This window comes from Bombina bombina, chromosome 1 (genome assembly GCF_027579735.1).
Source record: "Bombina bombina isolate aBomBom1 chromosome 1, aBomBom1.pri, whole genome shotgun sequence".
Taxonomy (NCBI): Eukaryota; Metazoa; Chordata; class Amphibia; order Anura; family Bombinatoridae; genus Bombina; species Bombina bombina.
In genome coordinates this window covers 295,245,766-295,267,040 of record NC_069499.1, presented here as the reverse complement: position 1 = coordinate 295,267,040, position 21,275 = coordinate 295,245,766, and the positions used below count along the sequence as shown (strand labels likewise).

At 40.2% G+C, this 21,275-nt stretch overlaps 1 protein-coding gene across 1 annotated transcript in view; it reads right to left on the bottom strand.

The window, feature by feature from the left end:
* The window catches only part of LOC128645227 (integrin beta-5), a 318,185-nt gene that overhangs the window by 178,631 nt on the left and 118,279 nt on the right, over window positions 1-21,275 (bottom strand). The window contains exon 7 of the mRNA XM_053698059.1: window positions 13,003-13,098. Coding sequence (XP_053554034.1) covers window positions 13,003-13,098 — 96 coding nt within the window. The remainder of the gene's footprint in view (window positions 1-13,002; window positions 13,099-21,275) is intronic.

The window sequence follows — 21,275 nt, the reverse complement described above, 5'->3', positions numbered from 1 at the left end:
GCAGGACGTAGCAACAGTATCAGGAAAGGAAAGTCAGTGAATTGAATAAGGAGTATATATCGGTAAGAAAACACGAAGTTATCTCAATTTGTAGCCCCAGAAATGTAATACAGCCTGGAGAGAGAGTATATAGGAGATCGTAGGGGAATCGCTGCAATGCTCTCTGTGTGAGTAATGTAGCTGGGAAATCAGTCTGATAATCCTGTGTAAGGAGAGGTGTAAGTCCAACACAAACCAGACTCTTCCCAGGAATAGATGCAAGTGTCAACTTGTATATTAGATGATTCTTTTGAGGATAATGACTGTAATCCAAGAGATTCCAGCTAGAAAGCCAGAGCTGTTTTGTAACAGCTTGTTCAAACAAGCAGCAAGGCTACACAGCTTGATATTAATTGGCAAGTGGAATAGGGAACTATGGGATTTTAAGAGGATCCCTTAAAGGTGTATGCGGTAGTAGGATGGAACCTGACAAAGAAGAGGATTTCATAGAAAAGGCAAACTTCTCCAATGGACAGAAAGCAGACACACACAAACACAAAAACACAGGCACACACACACACATACAAACACTCAGACACACTTAAAAACACACTCGGAAACACACTGAGACACACACACAAAAACACTCAGGCACACACACAGAAACACTCAGGCACACACACAGAAACACACACACAAAAACTAAGTCACACACACATACAAAATATGTAAACTGCACTGCATTAATTATAAAGCTCATACCTAGAGCTGCTCCCTGGCTCAGCAGAGCATCAAATGAAAGATAAACAGTGTACTCTAAAAATAAATCACTAAAGAAAATGTTTAGGTGCACAAACTATGAAAATTCGGCATCATACGTGGCTCCTTCACTTTAGAGACAGTGTCAAACAGTCATGCGGTCAGGTGCCAGGCATCCCCCTCACGATTTCCCGGTTCCCGTTTAGAGAGAGACAGCACAGCAGTGAGTGACTCCACTGCTCCAAACATCACTGAGCAGTGAGCACAGATAGGTAGGCAGGTTTAGGCTAGCAGCGCAACTTCGCAAGTCCCAAGGCATGCCCACAACATTCATAGTGATATTAGGCAGGGGAGGAGCAATGTACAAACAAGCAAAAGCAGCCGGGAAAACTATTTGTGGAAATTGCGACGCGGGCTCAAGGGGCAACAAAATTAAGTGTGTCTACAACTTCCCCAGTCCCACTAATGTTCACAACTGCTGGCCCCTCTAATAAAAAAAATCTATGCATCTCTATATTGTATTTCTTTGAATTTCAATAAAATTCAAAATAAATTTTTTTTTTTGGTGGTGTCACCCCCTGAAGGACTTCACCTGGGTGCGATCCGAACCCCCCGAACCCCCCTAGTGACGCCACTGCCTCAGTCTCTCTCACATGTGCCCAAGTATAGGTGTTACTTCTTGTGCTCCTGGGTGCTCCTGGGTGCTGTATATCTGTATGCTGAATTGCTGTATTGATTCACTGTTTCTGAACTCTGCCTGTTTGACTACTCTGCTTGCCTTAACCCCTTAACGACTGAGGACGTGCAGGGTACGTCCTCAGAAAAAAGGCAGTTAACGCCTGAGAACGTACCCTGCACGTCCTCAGTGTGGAAAGCAGCTGGAAGCGATCCTGATCACTTCCAGCTGTTTTCCGGTTATTGCAGGATGCCTCGATATTGAGGCATCCTGCAATAAAAATTTTTACCCCTCCGGTGCAGAGAGAGCCACTCTGTGGCCCTCTCTGCACCGGACATCGATGGCCGCATTCGTTGGTGGGTGGGAGCTGAAGTGGGAGGTGGGTGGGCGGCCATCGATGGCTTCTTGGTCAGAGAGGGGGGCGGGATCGGGGGCGGTATCGCCGGGGGCGCGCATGGGCGCGCGCGCGTGCACGGGGGGTGGTGGGCGGGCGCGTGCACGGGGAGGGAGCGGGTGGGAACCACTTACACTACAGAAAGGTTTTTTTTATTATGGGGAGAAAGGAGGGATAAAATCCCTGATTAAAGTAATCTAAGGGATCTGGGAGGGGGTGGGGGATTAGTCTTGGGGGGGGGGGAGCTACACTGCAGAAAAAAAAAAATAAAAAAAAAATAAAGACATTTTTACATGCAAACTGGGTACTGGCAGACAGCTGCCAGTACCCAAGATGGCCCCCAATAAGGCAGAGGGGGAGGGTTAGAGAGCTGTATTGGGGGGGATCAGGGAGGTTGGGGGCTAAGGGGGAATCTTACACAGCAGCATATGTAAATATGCTATATATAAAAAAGGATACCTTTTATTTTAGTACTGGCAGACTTTCTGCCAGTACTTAAGATGGCGGGGACAATTTTTGGGGTGGGGGAGGAAAGAGAGCTCTTTGGGAGGGATCAGGGGGTCTGATGTGTCAGGTGGGAAGCTGATCTCTACACTAAAGCTAAAATTAACCCTGCAAACTCCATACAAGCTACCTAATTAACCCCTTCATTGCTGGGCATAATTCACGTGTTGTGCACAGTGGCATTTAGCGGCCTTCTAATTACCAAAAAGCAACACCAAATCCATATATGTCTGCTATTTTTGAACAAAGGAGACCCCAGAGAAGCATTTACAACCATTTGTGCCATAATTGCACAAAATGTTTGTAAATGATTTCAGTGAGAAATCTAAAATTTTGAAAAATTTAACGTTTTTTCTTTATTTGATCGCATTTGGCGGTGAAATGGTGGCATGAAATATACCAAAATGGGCGTAGATCAATACTTTGGGTTGTCTACTACACTACACTAAAGCTAAAATGACCCCAAAAAGCTCCCTACATGCTCCCTTATTAACCCCTTCCCTGCTGTGCATAATACACGCATGGTGCGCAGTGGCATTTAGCGGCCTTCTAATTACCAAAAAGCAACGTCAAAGCCATATATGTCTGCTATTTCTGAACAAAGGGGATTCCAGAGAAAAATTTACAACCATTTATGCCATAATTGCACAAGCTGTTTGTAAATAATTTCAGTGAGAATCCTAAAGTTTGTGAAAAAATTTGTGAAAAAGTGAACAATTTTTTTTATTTGATCGCATTTGGTGGTGAAATGGTGGCATGAAATATACCAAAATGGGCCTAGATCAATACTTTGGGATGTCTTCTAAAAAAAAATATATACATGTCAAGGGATATTCAGGTATTCCTGACAGATATCAGGGTTCCAATGTAACTAGCGCTCATTTTGAAAAAAAGTGGTTTGGAAATAGCAAAGTGCTACTTATATTTATTGCCCTATAACTTGCAAAAAAAAGCAAAGAACGTGTAAACATTGGGTATTTCTAAACTCTGGACAAAATTTAGAAATTATTTAGCATGGGTGTTTTTTGGTGGTTGTAGATGTGTAACAGATTTTGGGGGACAAAGTTAGAAAAAGTGTGTTTTTTTCCATTTTTTCCTCATATTTTATATATTTTTTTATAGTAAATGATAATATATGATGAAAATAATGGTATCTTTAGAAAGTCCATTTAATGGCGAGAAAAACGGTATATAATATGTGTGGGTACAGTAAAAGAGTAAGAGGAAAATTACAGCTAAACACAAACACTGCAAAAATGTAAAAATAGCCTTGGCCCCAAATGGACAGAAAATGGAAAAGTGCTGTGGTCATTAAGGGGTTAAAGGGACACTGAACCCAAATTTTTTCTTTTGTGATTAAGATAGAGCATGCAATTTTAAGCAACTTTCTAATTTACTCCTATTATCAAATTTTCTTCATTCTCTTATCTTTATTTGAAAAGCAAGAATGTAAGTTTAGATGCCGGCCTATTTTTGGTGAACAACCTGGGTTGTTCTTGCTGATTGGTGGATTAATTTAACCGACCAATAAACAAGTGCTGTCCAGGGTCTGAACCAAAAATAGCTTAGATGCCTTCTTTTTCAAATAAAGATAGCAAGAGAACGAAGAAAAATTGATAATTGGAGTAAATTAGAAAGTTGCTTAAAATTGCATGCTCTATCTGAATCATGAAAGAAAAAAAAATCTGGGTTCAGTGTCCCTTTAAAGGGACAGTAAAGTCCAAAAAAAACTTTCATGATTCAGATAGGGCATGCAATTTTAAACAACTTTCCAGTTTACTTTTAGCACCAATTTTGCTTTGTTCTCTTGGTATTCTTAGTTGAAAGCTAAACCTAGGCGGTTCATATGCTAATTTCTTAGACCTTGAAGGCCGCCTCTAATCTAAATGCATTTTGATAGTTTTTCACCATTAGAGGGCATTAGTTCACGTGTTTCATATAGATAACATTCTCATGCACGTAAATTTACCATGGAGACAGCTCTGATTGGCTAAACTACAAGTCTGTCAAAAGAACAGAAATAAGGGGCAGTCTGCTGAGGCTTAGATACAAGGTAATTACAGAGGTAAAACGTGTATAATTATAACTGTGTTGGTTATGCAAAACGGGGAAATTGGTAATTAAGGGATTATCTATCTTTTTAAACAACAAAAATTCTGGTGTTGACTATCCCTTAAACCTCAGCATTGCTGGATTGCTTAACTGTTGATGAACTCTGCCAGCCTGACTATTCTGACTAGCAACTCTATTGCTTTAGCCCTGAACTGTTATACTGCTGGATATCCTTTTGTTGCTGACTCCTGCCTGTTACCGGTCCTTTCATTGGTTTACCCCTGAACTGCCATACTGCTGGATTACCTTCCTGTTGCCACTGAGTACTGCCCTGCCTGCTGTGGGTAATGCTTAACTCATTTTACAAACTCTCTCTCTGCTCTGGGATATTTCCTATCATTTCACTTGACGCCGGGATAAGAAGACTACTGGTCAAGTTTGGTCTGATAGTGGAATATCCCACGAGCATTACACATATAGCAAAATTCAGAGATATCCTTAACACCTTAAGCCTATTGGCCGTAGCTACTACATCACAGGGTACTCTACTCAACATACTATGTATTAGCTACGTCCAAACTTCTGGCTCATGCTGCAGTCCCAGCTGTCAACAATGAGAGCTAAGATCCCAGCCAGAGGCAGAAGGGGGGGGGGGATCAGACAGGTGGATGGGATAGGAGGATTTACTTCACTACAGAAATAAAAACAAACTCTCCTTAAAGTACATACTGTCTGCCAGTACCCAGTATGGTGATGATCAGTGGGGGGAGGGAGGAAAGAGAGCTTTTTGCTAGGGACCAGGGGGTGGGAGGTGTCAGATGGGAGGGAACACTACAGCTAAAATTAACCTTACAAACTACCTCCTTAACTCCTTAAGCCACCAGGACGCAGCTACTCCAAATGTCCAGTCCTTAAGGGGCTAACCCCTTCACTACAGGAATTTCAGAAGTATGGTGTGCAGCTGCAATTAGCAGCCTTCTAATTGCCAAAAACAATAGCAAAGCCATGCATGTCTGCTGTTTTCTGAACAAAGGGGACCCCAGAGAAGCTTTTACAACCATTTGTATTATGACTGCAGTAGTTGTGTGTAAATAATCAGTGAGAAACCCAAAGTTTGTGAAAAAGTTAACAATTTCCTTTAATATGATCACATTTGGTGGCAAAATGATAGCATGATGAAATATACCAAAATGGGCCTAGAAAAATTATATAGGTGAACACCCTTAGCATGTAAGCCTATGAGCCCAGCTGCTTGTAGATCCCCTTCATAAGCGCTGATTTATAAAAGTGCAACTCTTGGCAGGGCCTTCTACCCACTAGGTCCCAAAAATATTACCTTGCATATCATGCCTATGTTTATAGCGCTGCAGAATCCGTTGTCGATCTACAAATAACTGATAATAATAAATATATATATATGTATATAAAGTCATAGATAGGATTGCACAATCATACTTCCAGTACTGCCAAGGTGCACTGCTGACATCAAATCCAACGTATTTCCAAAAAGCAGGCACTCACTGGACTTTACTTTAAAACATATATATTTATTATCAAATCCTTAAAAGACAAATGTTTCGGCACTACATTGTGCCTTTGTCAATGTCATAGCAAAACAAACATACAAACAGAGTGCAGCTCCACACCCCAAAATCAATATGATTGATTTTGGGGTGTGGAGCTGCACTCTGTTTGTATGTTTGTTTTGCTATGACATTGACAATAGCACAATGTAGTTCCGCAACGTTTGTCTTTTAAGGATTTGATAATAAATATATATGTTGTAAAGTCCAGTGAGTGCCTGCTTTTTGGAAATACGTTATATATGTATATATATATATATATATATATATATATATATTAATATCAAATATCAAACAGATTAGTGTAAAGGTTTTAGTTAAAGTAAAGGGCACCTGTAACTTTGGTGTCATTTTTAATAACCTTTTATTTTGTGACCATTTAGAAACATTTATATATTTTACAGTGTTTAAATGTACATTTAAGGTACATTTTTTTCTTAATAAACTATATTTCACTAACCATGTTATGGGTAAATAATCTAAGAGGACATTAAACTGGAAATATTTGCAAGATATAATGATGTTCTTAAAGCAAAAAACTAAATTTATGCTTACCTGATAAATTATTTTCTTTATTGGCAGTTAGATTCCACAAATTAATTTTATAACCTATGAGACTTCAACACCTGGCTCTTAGGAGGAGGCAAAGACACCCCAATCAAAGCATTAAATATCGCTCCCACTTCCCCTACCCTCTCAGTAATTCAAGCCGAGGATAGGGAAAAGTAAAGAGAGACACAAGGGGTACATAGGTGCCAGAAGAAAAACTGTCGCCATTACATGAATATCAGGGCGGGGTCGTGGACTCTCATTGCTAAGAAAGAAAATTTATCAGGTATGCATACATTTTGTTTTTTTTCTGATGGCAGTGAGTCCACAAATTCATTCATTACCTATGGAAAACCAATACCCAAGCTATAGAGGATACAGAATGAATAGGGAGGGACAAAATCAAAGAAGGCAGTCCTAAACTGAAGGCACCACCGCTTGAAGAACACTTCTCCCAAAGTAAGCTTTAGCTGAGGAAAATATATAAAATGTGAAAAACTTAGTAAAAGTATGAACGAGGACTAAATAGCCTTACAGATCTGTTCTACTGAAGCCTCATTCTTGAAGAACCTGCACAGGAAGAGTGGGCCGAGATTCTAGAGGAGGCTGTTGACCCGCCTCCACATAAACCATACGATTTAAAATTTTCAGCCAAAAGGAAAGAGTAATAGCAGAGGCTCTTTGACCCCTGCACTTACCAGATACATAACGAACAGGGAAGAGGATTGTCAAAATTCCTTAGTAGCATTAAGGAAGATCTTTAAGGCTCTAACTACGTCCAAATTGTGTAACAAACGTTCCTTTTGGGAAGAAGGACTGGGACAAAAAGACTGCACTACAATCTCCTGATTGATATTGTTGGAAGACACCACTTTAGATATTTAAACGCAACTAAGAACGCAAAACAGCCTTGGCTGCATGAAAAGTAAGATACAGTGGATCACACAGCAGAGCAGAAACTCAAACTCCATGAACAGAAGAGAAAGCCAACAAAAATAAAAAATTCCAGGACAAAAAGTTCAATGTCAAGAGAATGTATAGGGGCATATTTATCAATGTGCGAGCGGACATGATACGAAGTTGTGTATTATGTCCGCTGCACATCGATAAATGCCAATAGCATACACTGTTGGCATTTATCAGATTCGCGGCCAGGGGGTGTCAATCAACCCAATCATATTCGGTCAGGTTAATTTCTGTCCGCGGCCTCAGAGCAGGTGGACAAGTTATGGAGCAGCGGTCTTTAAACAAGGGGCATCAAGCTTCTTATGACAAAACAGAACAGGTAGAAATCGGTCTCTGAAGAGAACTAGCTGATAGGCCTTTCTCCAATCCTTCTTGGAGAAACAAAAGGATACGAGGAACCCTTACCTTATGCCAACAAAAAACCTCATACTTCACACCAAGACAAATAAGTTTGCCATAACTTATGGTAAATACGTCTGGTTACTGGCTTACGAGCCTGAACCAAAGTGTCAAAAACCCTGTCAGAGAATCCTCTAGGACAACACTAGGCATTCAAATCTCCATGCAGACAGCTACAGAGAATCTAGATTTGATAAAAGAAAAGACCTTGATGGAGAAGGTCCAATCTCTGAGGTAATCTCCAGGGAGGAGTAGATGACATCTTCACGAGATCAGCAAACCAAGTTCTGCGGGACCACATGGAGCAAACAGAATCACGGAAACACCTTTCAGATTTTTGAATCGCGCAACCACTCGAGGAAGAAGGGCAATCGGAGGAGATAGATAAATAAGATTGAGACCTCTAATGCGTTCACCAACTCTGCTCGAGGGTCTCTCGATCTCGACCTGTATCTGGGCAGATTGGCCATTAGGTCTAACATGTGAGGCCATTAGGTCTAACTCCAGAACCATCCCCCCCCCCCTCTGAGGGTTATCTCAAAAAATACTTCCTGATGTAGCGACCATTCTCCGTGATGCAGAGTCTGCCTGTTCAGAAAATCTTCTCCCCTATTGTCCACTACCAGAATGTGAATGGCAGAGATGTGACAATTGAAAGTCTCTGCTGACTGATGGAAGCCGAGAGACTTCTCTTATTGCCAGGGAGCTTCGAGTCCCTCCCTACTGACTCATATAAGACACAGTTGTGATGTTGTCTGACTTGAATCGAGCTGACAACTGACAATGGTAAACCCTTGCCAATTGAGAAAAAATTGAATACCTTCTGGATCACCCGAGAAACTTTGTAGATCACCCTGATGGATGACAGAAGCCTAAAGTAGTCCAAATGGAATCGATATACTGGACGGAACACAAATGAGGCCCCAACCAAAAAAGGTTGGAGATGGCTGCCATATCCAGAATGTAGATGAGAAGAGTGACCTCATCCAGATGCCATGTTCCCTGAATCCTCAGAGAACCCCACACAGCACCCCATCCACCCAGGATGATTAAAAACACTGCCTCCACTATCTCTAGAGGTCTCAGAGGAAGGCAGCATATGGAAGATTATCCAAAGTCAAATCTGTAAGACCTCCATGTTATACCACCTTAGATGCTAGTCATAGCTGTCACTCCCATGCCCGGTCCTGAACCTGGGACTCCTTATACACACACTGTATCTCACCAATAGAGGGCATTATTCTGATACTGAGCAGACTGAACTATCTGGGCTTCTGCATTGAGCCACAAAGACTTTGGAAAGACATGAAAACTACAGCAGGTAGCATTAAACTACATAAAAAAAAACGTATCTTCACTGAGGAAAAAAACCTAGGTCTCTGGGTTGGAAGTGCGCAGTGAAAACCACTGTGTTACCAATACTAAAAATAGAAAGAATGTAAGGCTATAGTTAACAAGCTGGAAGAGCTATGAAAAGATTGTCCAGGAAAACCCAAATATATGCACTGGAACGATATCTGAATTGTAAGATGAAGGCATGATTCCTTCTGAATCCATGGAGCTCATGAATAGATCCTTCTGCACTAGCGCAAGAAAAGATAAACAGGTTTGAAAAGCACAGATAATGCTAACAAAACCAAAGAAGGTTATGAGCAGTAAAGCCAAAAGAAAAGTATCTCAACTACCCTTACCAATATAATACAGAGACTACCAGAACTACGTCTTCTCTATAAAATAATACTGGAAGGACAAGAAATCTGCAGATATGATAAGGTGTATACAAGAGATAAAAATACAGGAATAAGACCTGACCATGTTCTAACGACCATAGCTATTTGAAATAACAGCTAAGAATGGGCATTATTTGCATACCAAAGATTACCAGCTACGTTCAATTTTGATATTTTTATGCTTAGGCGCTGGTAATGTTAATTTCTATGAAGGATATATGTATATCTCCCACAGAATAAAAGCATGGGTAAGCATCTGAATGCTGAAAACTCCCCAAATATGTCTACTGGACAAGTAAGAAATAAATATGTGTATTATTTATATAAGCAAATGGTATGGTAAAGCATTGGGATGCAGAAAGACCGCCAGATTCACCTATTCCATATAAGAAATTAATCTGGATAAGTACTGGAAAGTTGAGAAAACATCCAACATGGTTGTTTGTCATATAAAAAAAATCTGTGCATGTTATGAGCCACCAGATCCATATTTCCTATAGAATAAGTAGGTATGTTAAACCATAGATGATGGTACTAAAACACCAGGTGTGAACATTTTCTATATAAGCAAAAGAACATTTAAACACTGGAAATGTTTCCAACTAGGAAATAAAAATGTAGTAACATTGACAAAACAACAAAAAAAAAATCACTAGAAATTCCCATTGCCCATATATAAAACAATATGATTAAGACCTAGATACAGACAAATCTTCAGGCATGAGCTGTTCCCTATTAACAATATAAATAATACATTTTATAGAGAAAGTAAGATGGATACGGGTTGTAAGGCAAACAGACCCCATATTTAGGCATCTTTCACATAATAATTAAGTACATATATGAAAGTACATAATCATTGGCATACAGAGAAAAAAACAAATGTCAACATATGAAGAACTGCATGAAGTAGAAAGAACTAGCTGCAAACTCCCCCTCTGTATGAGAGATTGTTCAACAATTTGTAAAAAAACCCTCTGTTTTCAGCCTGATAACTTCTTATTAACACGTCTCTAAGATGTTGCTCCGGTCAAAGGAATAAAATATATCTACCCTTCATGCTGGGCGGTCACAATGGGCAGTACAGCGTGCTGATCGCATTGAGGGAGTAGAGATCTCCAGGCCCCATAACAGAGCCTACACTATTAACGCCAAAATGAACCTGCGGCGGGAACTTTTAATCCCATCGCTGTCGGTCACAAGTACAAATAATACCCACAGGAAAACTTGCTCTGAGTCCACTAGTCTGGTTCTCCACACAAACACGCAGAGACACGAGAATAGGTTGTATGCTCCATAAAGGAGTAATACCCAGCTGCTAGACTGAACAGACAGAATTAAGAGCATAACTAATTTCCCATGCTAGAAAAAAACCCTCATAAATTGAGTTAAGAGTGTGTCACCATAAGAGAGTAACTAACCCCTTACTGTATAGCCATACTGATCACATGCTCCACTACTTGAGTAAGAAGGTTTGCTGGAAATGCTCTAAACTGTCAGGCATCATCTGTAAATCGCGCCCAAGTAACACCTTTGTGATTCAGTCCGTCACAGAAAGCATAGTTCTCTATTTTAACGGACCTCCATAAAGAAGAAAAAAATTCCGAACACTCTATACACTCTTTTTAAAAGAGCACTAATAAAAGTGTTCTGAACAACTGAGTTGTCCTGCCCCACCCCACTGCAGGATACTATGCAATAAATGTCCCCTTTCCCTGTGTTCTAGATACGGTCCATAATTGTGCAACGAGCCATTAGAAGGGATCAGGGGGATCTCAGGGACTTACCAGTCATAGGTCTTCTTTAGCCATCTGCTGTACTGCATTCAAAGTAGATTAAGGTCTAAGAGTAGACATCTTCAAGCTGACAGGGACATGTGGTACAAAGGATAATAAGTGTAACTAACACTGTTTGCCTTAGGGGGAGAATAGCATCAATATGCTGGAAGGCGGTATGGGAAGCTTCGCTGCAACATCCAGAAGCGAACATTCCCCAAAACTCTACTAAGAGAATTACATGGTTACCAACAACTTTCTTGCTCTCTCTTGAGGGAAACAATCCACTTAGAGCATAAAAACCAGAAACTTCAGCAGAGTACCTCTCTCTGACATCCACCTTATAGACGAGGCAAAGAATTACTGAGAGGGTAGGGAAAGTGGGAGCAATATTTATATATATATATATATATATATATATATATATATATTTTTTTAGTACAATATATACATTATTATTTATAGCTATAGATATACACAGATATATATATAGGAATATCTACATAGAACATATTCAGCCATGTTCAGAACATTGGAATATGAAATAGTTACAATAAATACACAGTATTACACTTTATCAAATATAAATATTGCATAAATATGATTTTACAGGTTATGATCTCCTTAATTGTATATGTGTGTGTACATATATAATTATATGTTTATGTATGTCTGCACACATATATATATATATATATATATATACACACATATATATATATGTGTGTGTGTGTGTATATATATATATGCGTATATATATATATATGCACATATAAATACATCTATAGACATTTATATGTATGTATCTATGTAAATCCCTTTAGCTGCCTTTTTTCACCTGAGACCTCATATTTTTGATCCTTTATAACTTGTTTGTGCAATATTTTTTGTAAAAAGCTTTTATTAGATGGTGTTAATATGAGTGTAAGTGTACTTTGCAATGTATTTTTGATGTTTTGTGACACTTTTTGTTTTGCAAAACAGTTAAGCAGAGCTCTGAGGACACAGTAAACATCTAGAATGAATCGCGATTGCGCTCAAGCGATTGTGTTTACTTTCAACCCAAGGAGCACAAACACCCGCGATGAACCCCTTATTGCACGCACACAAATGATAGCGCTCCACTCCTAAACTGGCCCTTTGTGGATACTTAATTGTCCTAAATAAAAGAGATTAGAAGGGAAAGCTAGGTTTCAACATGTCAGCACCCATATCTTAATAGAAACTCGTGGGAATTGGAGAGATCTCAATTTTTAGCGACAAATTACAGGAAAACGGGACAAAATAAATAATGAGTAGTATAAAGCAATATTACACTTTTTATTATAATACACATAGTTAGACATTTGATATTACAATCTCAAATTGTTTACGGGCCTTTAATATCTCATGATGTACAACATAAGCAATTTTTCCACCACTTTCAATGAAAAACATATTCAATAAATTCTCAGTTAAATTATTTAAGGGACATTAAACAATAAATACATGTTATAAGCATTGTCCCCCTAGTCATGGGTGCAGCCATGTTGAAATATAGCATTTATTGCGTTCCATAACCCTTTGGGTTATTGACATGTGCAATCACTAATGTAAGGCATCTGTGCATCTCTCAGAACTTAGGAAAGCTTCTTACCTTATACAGCACATAAAAATTTTTGGTCACAGCAAATATTAGGTGAATGTTATTCTCAGAAAGTTTCTCGCCAAGCATGCCAAGTGATGGGTAATCCTAAAGAAACAGAATGTCTTGTAATTAGAATAGACAAGTTCTCTATATTAAAGTGGAAAATATCAAGTCACACTATGATCTACCATTCAAATATCATATTAAAAGAAAAAAAAATACTTCAACAAGAAGGTTGTTCTGCAGAGATTGTAAAGTTAAAGGGCCATAATACCCAAATGTTTAAACACTTGAAAGTGATGCAGCATAGCTGTAAAAAGCTGACTAGAAAATATCACCTGAACATCTCTAGGTTAAAAAGAAAGATATTTTACCTCAAAAGTTCCTCAGTAGCCACCTCCCATTGTAAAGGATTTCTAAGCAGCATATTAGTATGTCTGTCCCGGGACAACTGAAAGGATGAGCTTCGTGCACTCTCATATTATTTCACCAATCAGGTAAAGGAAGCTTACTATGAAATCTCATGAGAGTTAAGTCAAATCTCATGAGATCACAGTAAGAGTTCATGACCTCAGCACTGCTGATGCTGATTGGCTGCTGTTCATTTCTTCATTTTTTTAAATTTTTTTACCTGCAGCTGGGAGCAGCTGAGTATAACTTTTTACACAGAACTTACTCTGCTGAGCTGAGGAGATTGTGAGGTAAAATATCTTCCTTTTTTACATAGAGATGCTCAGGTGATATTTTCCTGTCAGCTTTTTACAGTTATACTGCATCAGATTCAAGTGATTTAGCATATGAGTATTATGTCCCTTTAACATGCTCAGTCAATTACTCAGATACTGATAAGTAACCATTAGACCATAAGCTATCTAGTGATCAGAAAGCGCTAATCATTTTGTATAATCATGTTTTACTATTATTTATCATACATCCTGTCACCTTTGTCTCAAATTTAACATTAAAAATATATATTTTCAGTTATGACAAAATATAAAGATACAGATGGTACAAAAAGGAAATCAGACAGTTTAAAAAGCCTAAGAATGTAAGTTGTAAAACTGAACTATGTTTCAATTCGTTTTGATCTTACAGTGCAGTGAAAACCCTGATTACTTCCATATGGCCCCAAATGTCAGCTGACCATCCATGTCTCCCAAGTGTCTTCTATCCTGCGCCACAATTATTATTTAAGCTATAAATTCGGCTGTCAAAAGTAAAAAATAAATATATGGATTTAGTCAGCTGTTGCACACAAAGACATGAAAGTCTACGTGAGATTTTAATAGACTCTTAAAATTACTTATATCATCATATTTGCTTTGTACTCTTGGTATCCTTTATTGAAAAGCATACTTAAGCTCAAGATCAGCAATGTACTACTGAGTGCTTGCTGGTGATTGGCTGCTAAACATATATACCTCTTGTCATTGGCTCACAAGATGTGTTCAGCTACCTAATAATACATAGCAGGTTAAACACAGTTATATGCAAGCAACAGTGCTCTAACACATTACAGCATTTTCTTTTCTCCAACATAGGTGTGTCCGGTCCACGGCGTCATCCTTACTTGTGGGATATTCTCTTCCCCAACAGGAAATGGCAAAGAGCCCAGCAAAGCTGGTCACATGATCCCTCCTAGGCTCCGCCTTCCCCAGTCATTCTCTTTGCCGTTGTACAGGCAACATCTCCACGGAGATGGCTTAGAGTTTTTTAGTGTTTAACTGTAGTTTTTATTATTCAATCAAGAGTTTGTTATTTTAAAATAGTGCTGGTATGTACTATTTACTCTGAAACAGAAAAGAGATGAAGATTTCTGTTTGTAAGAGGAAAATGATTTTAGCAACCGTTACTAAAATCGATGGCTGTTTCCACACAGGACTGTTGAGAGGAATTAACTTCAGTTGGGGGGAACAGTAAGCAGACTTTTGCTGCTTGAGGTATGACACATTCTAACAAGACGATGTAATGCTGGAAGCTGTCATTTTCCCTATGGGATCCGGTAAGCCATTTTTATTACTGAAAGAAAAAAAGGGCTTCACAAGGGCTTTTTAAGACTGTAGACATTTTCTGGGCTAAATCGATTGATATATAAACATATTTTATACTCCATAGCCTTGAGGAATTATTTTAATCTTGGGAATTATGTAAAATAACCGGCAGGCACTGTATTGGACACCTTATTCTCTAGGGGCTTTCCCTAATCATAGGCAGAGTCTCATTTTCGCGCCTCTATTGCGCACTTGTTTTTGAGAAGCATGACATGCAGATGCATGTGTGAGGAACTCTGATACATAGAAAAGACTTTCTGAAGGCGTCATTTGGTATCGTATTCCCCTTTGGGCTTGGTTGGGTCTCAGCAAAGCAGATACCAGGGACTGTAAAGGGGTTAAATATAAAAACGGCTCCGGTTCCGTTATTTTAAGGGTTAAAGCTTCCAAATTTGGTGTGCAATACTTTTAAGGCTTTAAGACACTGTGGTGAAATTTTGGTGAATTTTGAACAATTCCTTCATACTTTTTCGCAATTGCAGTAATAAAGTGTGTTCAGTTTAAAATTTAAAGTGACAGTAACGGTTTATTTTAAAACGTTTTTTGTACTTTGTTATCAAGTTTTTGCCTGTTTAACATGTCTGAACTACCAGATAGACTGTGTTCTGAATGTGGGGAAGCCAAGGTTCCTTCTCATTTAAATAGATGTGATTTATGTGACACAAAATTTAGAGAAAATGATGCCCAAGATGATTCCTCAAGTGAGGGGAGTAAGCATGGTACTGCATCATCCCCTCCTTCGTCTACACCAGTCTTGCCCACACAGGAGGCCCCTAGTACATCTAGCGCGCCAATACTCCTTACTATGCAACAATTAACGGCTGTAATGGATAATTCTATCAAAAACATTTTAGCCAAAATGCCCACTTATCAGCGAAAGCGCGACTGCTCTGTTTTAGAAAATACTGAAGAGCATGAGGACGCTGATGATATTGGTTCTGAAGGGCCCCTACACCAGTCTGAGGGGGCCAGGGAGGTTTTGTCTGAGGGAGAAATTTCAGATTCAGGGAAAATTTCTCAACAAGCTGAACCTGATGTGATTACATTTAAATTTAAATTGGAACATCTCCGCGCTCTGCTTAAGGAGGTGTTATCCACTCTGGATGATTGTGAGAATTTGGTCATTCCAGAGAAACTATGTAAAATGGACAAGTTCCTAGAGGTCCCGGGGCCCCCCGAAGCTTTTCCTATACCCAAGCGGGTGGCGGACATTGTAAATAAAGAATGGGAAAGGCCCGGTATACCTTTCGTCCCTCCCCCCATATTTAAAAAATTGTTTCCTATGGTCGACCCCAGAAAGGACTTATGGCAGACAGTCCCCAAGGTCGAGGGGGCGGTTTCTACTCTAAACAAACGCACCACTATACCCATAGAAGATAGTTGTGCTTTCAAAGATCCTATGGATAAAAAATTAGAAGGTTTGCTTAAAAAGATGTTTGTTCAGCAAGGTTACCTTCTACAACCAATTTCATGCATTGTTCCTGTCACTACAGCAGCGTGTTTCTGGTTCGATGAGCTAGAAAAGGCGCTCAATAATAATTCTTCTTCTTATGAGGAGATTATGGACAGAATTCATGCTCTCAAATTGGCTAATTCTTTCACCCTAGACGCCACTTTGCAATTGGCTAGGTTAGCGGCGAAAAATTCTGGTTTTGCTATTGTGGCGCGCAGAGCGCTTTGGTTAAAATCTTGGTCAGCGGATGCGTCTTCCAAGAACAAATTGCTTAACATTCCTTTCAAGGGGAAAACGCTGTTTGGCCCTGACTTGAAAGAGATTATCTCTGATATCACTGGGGGCAAGGGCCACGCCCTTCCTCAGGATAGGTCTTTCAAGGCCAAAAATAAACCTAATTTTCGTCCCTTTCGCAGAAACGGACCAGCCCCAAGTGCTACGTCCTCTAAGCAAGAGGGTAATACTTCTCAAGCCAAGCCAGCCTGGAGACCAATGCAAGGCTGGAACAAAGGAAAGCAGGCCAAGAAACCTGCCACTGCTACCAAGACAGCATGAGATGTTGGCCCCCGATCCGGGACCGGATCTGGTGGGGGGCAGACTCTCTCTCTTCGCTCAGGCTTGGGCAAGAGATGTTCTGGATCCTTGGGCACTAGAAATAGTCTCCCAAGGTTATCTTCTGGAATTCAAGGGGCTTCCCCCAAGGGGGAGGTTCCACAGGTCTCAATTGTCTTCAGACCACATAAAAAGACAGGCATTCTTACATTGTGTAGAAGACCTGTTAAAAATGGGAGTGATTCATCCTGTTCCTTTAGGAGAACAAGGGATGGGGTTCTACTCCAATCTGTTCGTAGTTCCCAAAAAAGAGGGAACATTCAGACCAATCTTAGATCTCAAGATCCTAAACAAGTTTCTCAAGGTTCCATCGTTCAAAATGGAAACCATTCGAACAATTCTTCCTTCCATCCAGGAAGGTCAATTCATGACCACAGTGGATTTAAAGGATGCGTATCTACATATTCCTATCCACAAGGAACATCATCGGTTCCTAAGGTTCGCATTCCTGGACAAGCATTACCAGTTTGTGGCACTTCCGTTCGGATTAGCCACTGCTCCAAGGATTTTCACAAAGGTACTAGGGTCCCTTCTAGCGGTGCTAAGACCAAGGGGCATTGCAGTAGTACCTTACTTGGACGACATTCTGATTCAAGCGTCGTCCCTTCCTCAAGCAAAGGCTCACACGGACATTGTCCTGGCCTTTCTCAGATCTCACGGGTGGAAAGTGAACGTAGAAAAAAGTTCTCTATCTCCGTCAACAAGGGTTCCCTTCTTGGGAACAATAATAGACTCCTTAGAAATGAGGATTTTTCTGACAGAGGCCAGAAAATCAAAACTTCTAAATTCTTGTCAAATACTTCATTCTGTTCCTCTTCCTTCCATAGCGCAGTGCATGGAAGTAATAGGTTTGATGGTAGCGGCAATGGACATAGTTCCTTTTGCGCGAATTCATCTAAGACCATTACAACTGTGCATGCTCAGTCAGTGGAATGGGGACTATACAGACTTGTCTCCGACGATACAAGTAGATCAGAGGACCAGAGATTCACTCCGTTGGTGGCTGTCCCTGGACAACCTGTCACAGGGGATGAGCTTCCGCAGACCAGAGTGGGTCATTGTCACGACCGACGCCAGTCTGGTGGGCTGGGGCGCGGTCTGGGGACCCCTGAAAGCTCAGGGTCTTTGGTCTCGGGAAGAATCTCTTCTCCCGATAAATATTCTGGAACTGAGAGCGATATTCAATGCTCTCAAGGCTTGGCCTCAGCTAGCAAAGGCCAAGTTCATACGGTTTCAATCAGACAACATGACGACTGTTGCGTACATCAACCATCAGGGGGGAACAAGGAGTTCCCTGGCGATGGAAGAAGTGACCAAAATCATTCAATGGGCGGAGACTCACTCCTGCCACTTGTCTGCAATCCACATCCCAGGAGTGGAAAATTGGGAAGCGGATTTTCTGAGTCGTCAGACATTTCATCCGGGGGAGTGGGAACTCCATCCGGAAATCTTTGCCCAAATTACTCAATTGTGGGGCATTCCAGACATGGATCTGATGGCCTCTCGTCAGAACTTCAAGGTTCCTTGCTACGGGTCCAGTTCCAGGGATCCCAAGGCGACTCTAGTAGATGCACTAGTAGCACCTTGGACCTTCAAACTAGCTTATGTATTCCCGCCGTTTCCTCTCATCCCCAGGCTGGTAGCCAGGATCAATCAGGAGAGGGCATCTGTGATCTTGATAGCTCCTGCGTGGCCACGCAGGACTTGGTATGCAGACCTGGTGAATATGTCATCGGCTCCACCATGGAAGCTACCTTTGAGACGAGACCTTCTTGTTCAAGGTCCGTTCGAACATCCGAATCTGGTCTCACTCCAACTGACTGCTTGGTGATTGAACGCTTGATCTTATCAAAGCGAGGGTTCTCAGATTCTGTCATTGATACTCTTGTTCAGGCCAGAAAGCCTGTAACTAGAAAAATTTACCACAAAATATGGAAAAAATATATCTGTTGGTGTGAATCTAAAGGATTCCCTTGGGACAAGGTAAAAATTCCTAAGATTCTATCCTTTCTTCAAGAAGGTTTGGAGAAAGGATTATCTGCAAGTTCCTTGAAGGGACAGATTTCTGCCTTGTCTGTGTTACTTCACAAAAAGCTGGCAGCTGTGCCAGATGTTCAAGCCTTTGTTCAGGCTCTGGTTAGAATCAAGCCTGTTTACAAACCTTTGACTCCTCCTTGGAGTCTCAATTTAGTTCTTTCAGTTCTTCAGGGGGTTCCGTTTGAACCCTTACATTCCGTTGATATTAAGTTATTATCTTGGAAAGTTTTGTTTTTGGTTGCAATTTCTTCTGCTAGAAGAGTTTCAGAATTATCTGCTCTGCAGTGTTCTCCTCCTTATCTGGTGTTCCATGCAGATAAGGTGGTTTTACGTACTAAACCTGGTTTTCTTCCGAAAGTTGTTTCTAACAAAAACATTAACCAGGAGATAGTCGTGCCTTCTTTGTGTCCGAATCCAGTTTCAAAGAAGGAACGTTTGTTGCACAATTTGGATGTTGTTCGTGCTCTAAAATTCTATTTAGATGCTACAAAGGATTTTAGACAAACATCTTCCTTGTTTGTTGTTTATTCTGGTAAAAGGAGAGGTCAAAAAGCAACTTCTACCTCTCTCTCTTTTTGGATTAAAAGCATCATCAGATTGGCTTATGAGACTGCCGGACGGCAGCCTCCTGAAAGAATCACAGCTCATTCCACTAGGGCTGTGGCTTCCACATGGGCCTTCAAGAACGAGGCTTCTGTTGATCAGATATGTAAGGCAGCGACTTGGTCTTCACTGCACACTTTTACTAAATTTTACAAGTTTGATACTTTTGCTTCTTCTGAGGCTATTTTTGGGAGAAAGGTTTTGCAAGCCGTGGTGCCTTCCATCTAGGTGACCTGATTTGCTCCCTCCCTTCATCCGTGTCCTAAAGCTTTGGTATTGGTTCCCACAAGTAAGGATGACGCCGTGGACCGGACACACCTATGTTGGAGAAAACAGAATTTATGTTTACCTGATAAATTACTTTCTCCAACGGTGTGTCCGGTCCACGGCCCGCCCTGGTTTTTTAATCAGGTCTGATAATTTATTTTCTTTAACTACAGTCACCACGGTATCATATGGTTTCTCCTATGCAAATATTCCTCCTTTACGTCGGTCGAATGACTGGGGAAGGCGGAGCCTAGGAGGGATCATGTGACCAGCTTTGCTGGGCTCTTTGCCATTTCCTGTTGGGGAAGAGAATATCCCACAAGTAAGGATGACGCCGTGGACCGGACACACCGTTGGAGAAAGTAATTTATCAGGTAAACATAAATTCTGTTTTTTGCACTCTTGCGTCCCCTTAATAAACTTTAGGATTTTTTACTACTCCAATTGAGTTAGATTGGCGCAGTATTGCTATTTCTAGTAAATTGTTTTAATGATCAAATACATAAGACAGTATGTGTGAAAAAGGGGTAGCAAGGAAATGGGCAAGTAAGTTGATTCTACACATCTCAAATTAATAATTGTATTTGGTCTGTGACTGAAAACGTTAACCAGTGTATTGTGAGGGGTTTTCCCAAACAAACTGAAAAATGCAACTTTATCCAATTTGTTTTTTTTAAATTGATGAAAAAGTATAGGTTAGTAAATGGATACATGTTCATTTTACTGTATAAGTTGCTCTAGGTTGTACCCCTAGCTGATCCCTGAAACACCCCTAGTTGCACCCCTAAAACATACCTCTGAGATATTGGAATGTTGTGACGTAGGCAGATGACCCCAGCTAGGAGCACTGTGCACAGATTTGTGTTTCATCAAACATATGGCAATTCAAAATGTAATTGTTTATTTGAAACATGGACATTCCTTTTATTGAATAAACAAAGATATGTGGCAGTTTTAATTTAAATAGTTTACAATTTAACATTTTGAGCCAAGCATTATTTACATGATTAATTGCTACTCTTCCATATACAAGGGAGATATTTTGTCGAGTACAATGTTGCTTTAAAGGGTTATAAAAACAGTCTGTTTCATTATCCTAATAAAAAGCACTACACAGTGGCTCATACTTAATAGAAATCCTTTCAATATGTATTATACATCATTTTAAAAGTATTTTACCTTTTATTTCTTACCTTTATGTCATTGCTTCCTGTCACAGCCCCACAAAGAACTGACAACTCTACAGGAAGGCATACCTA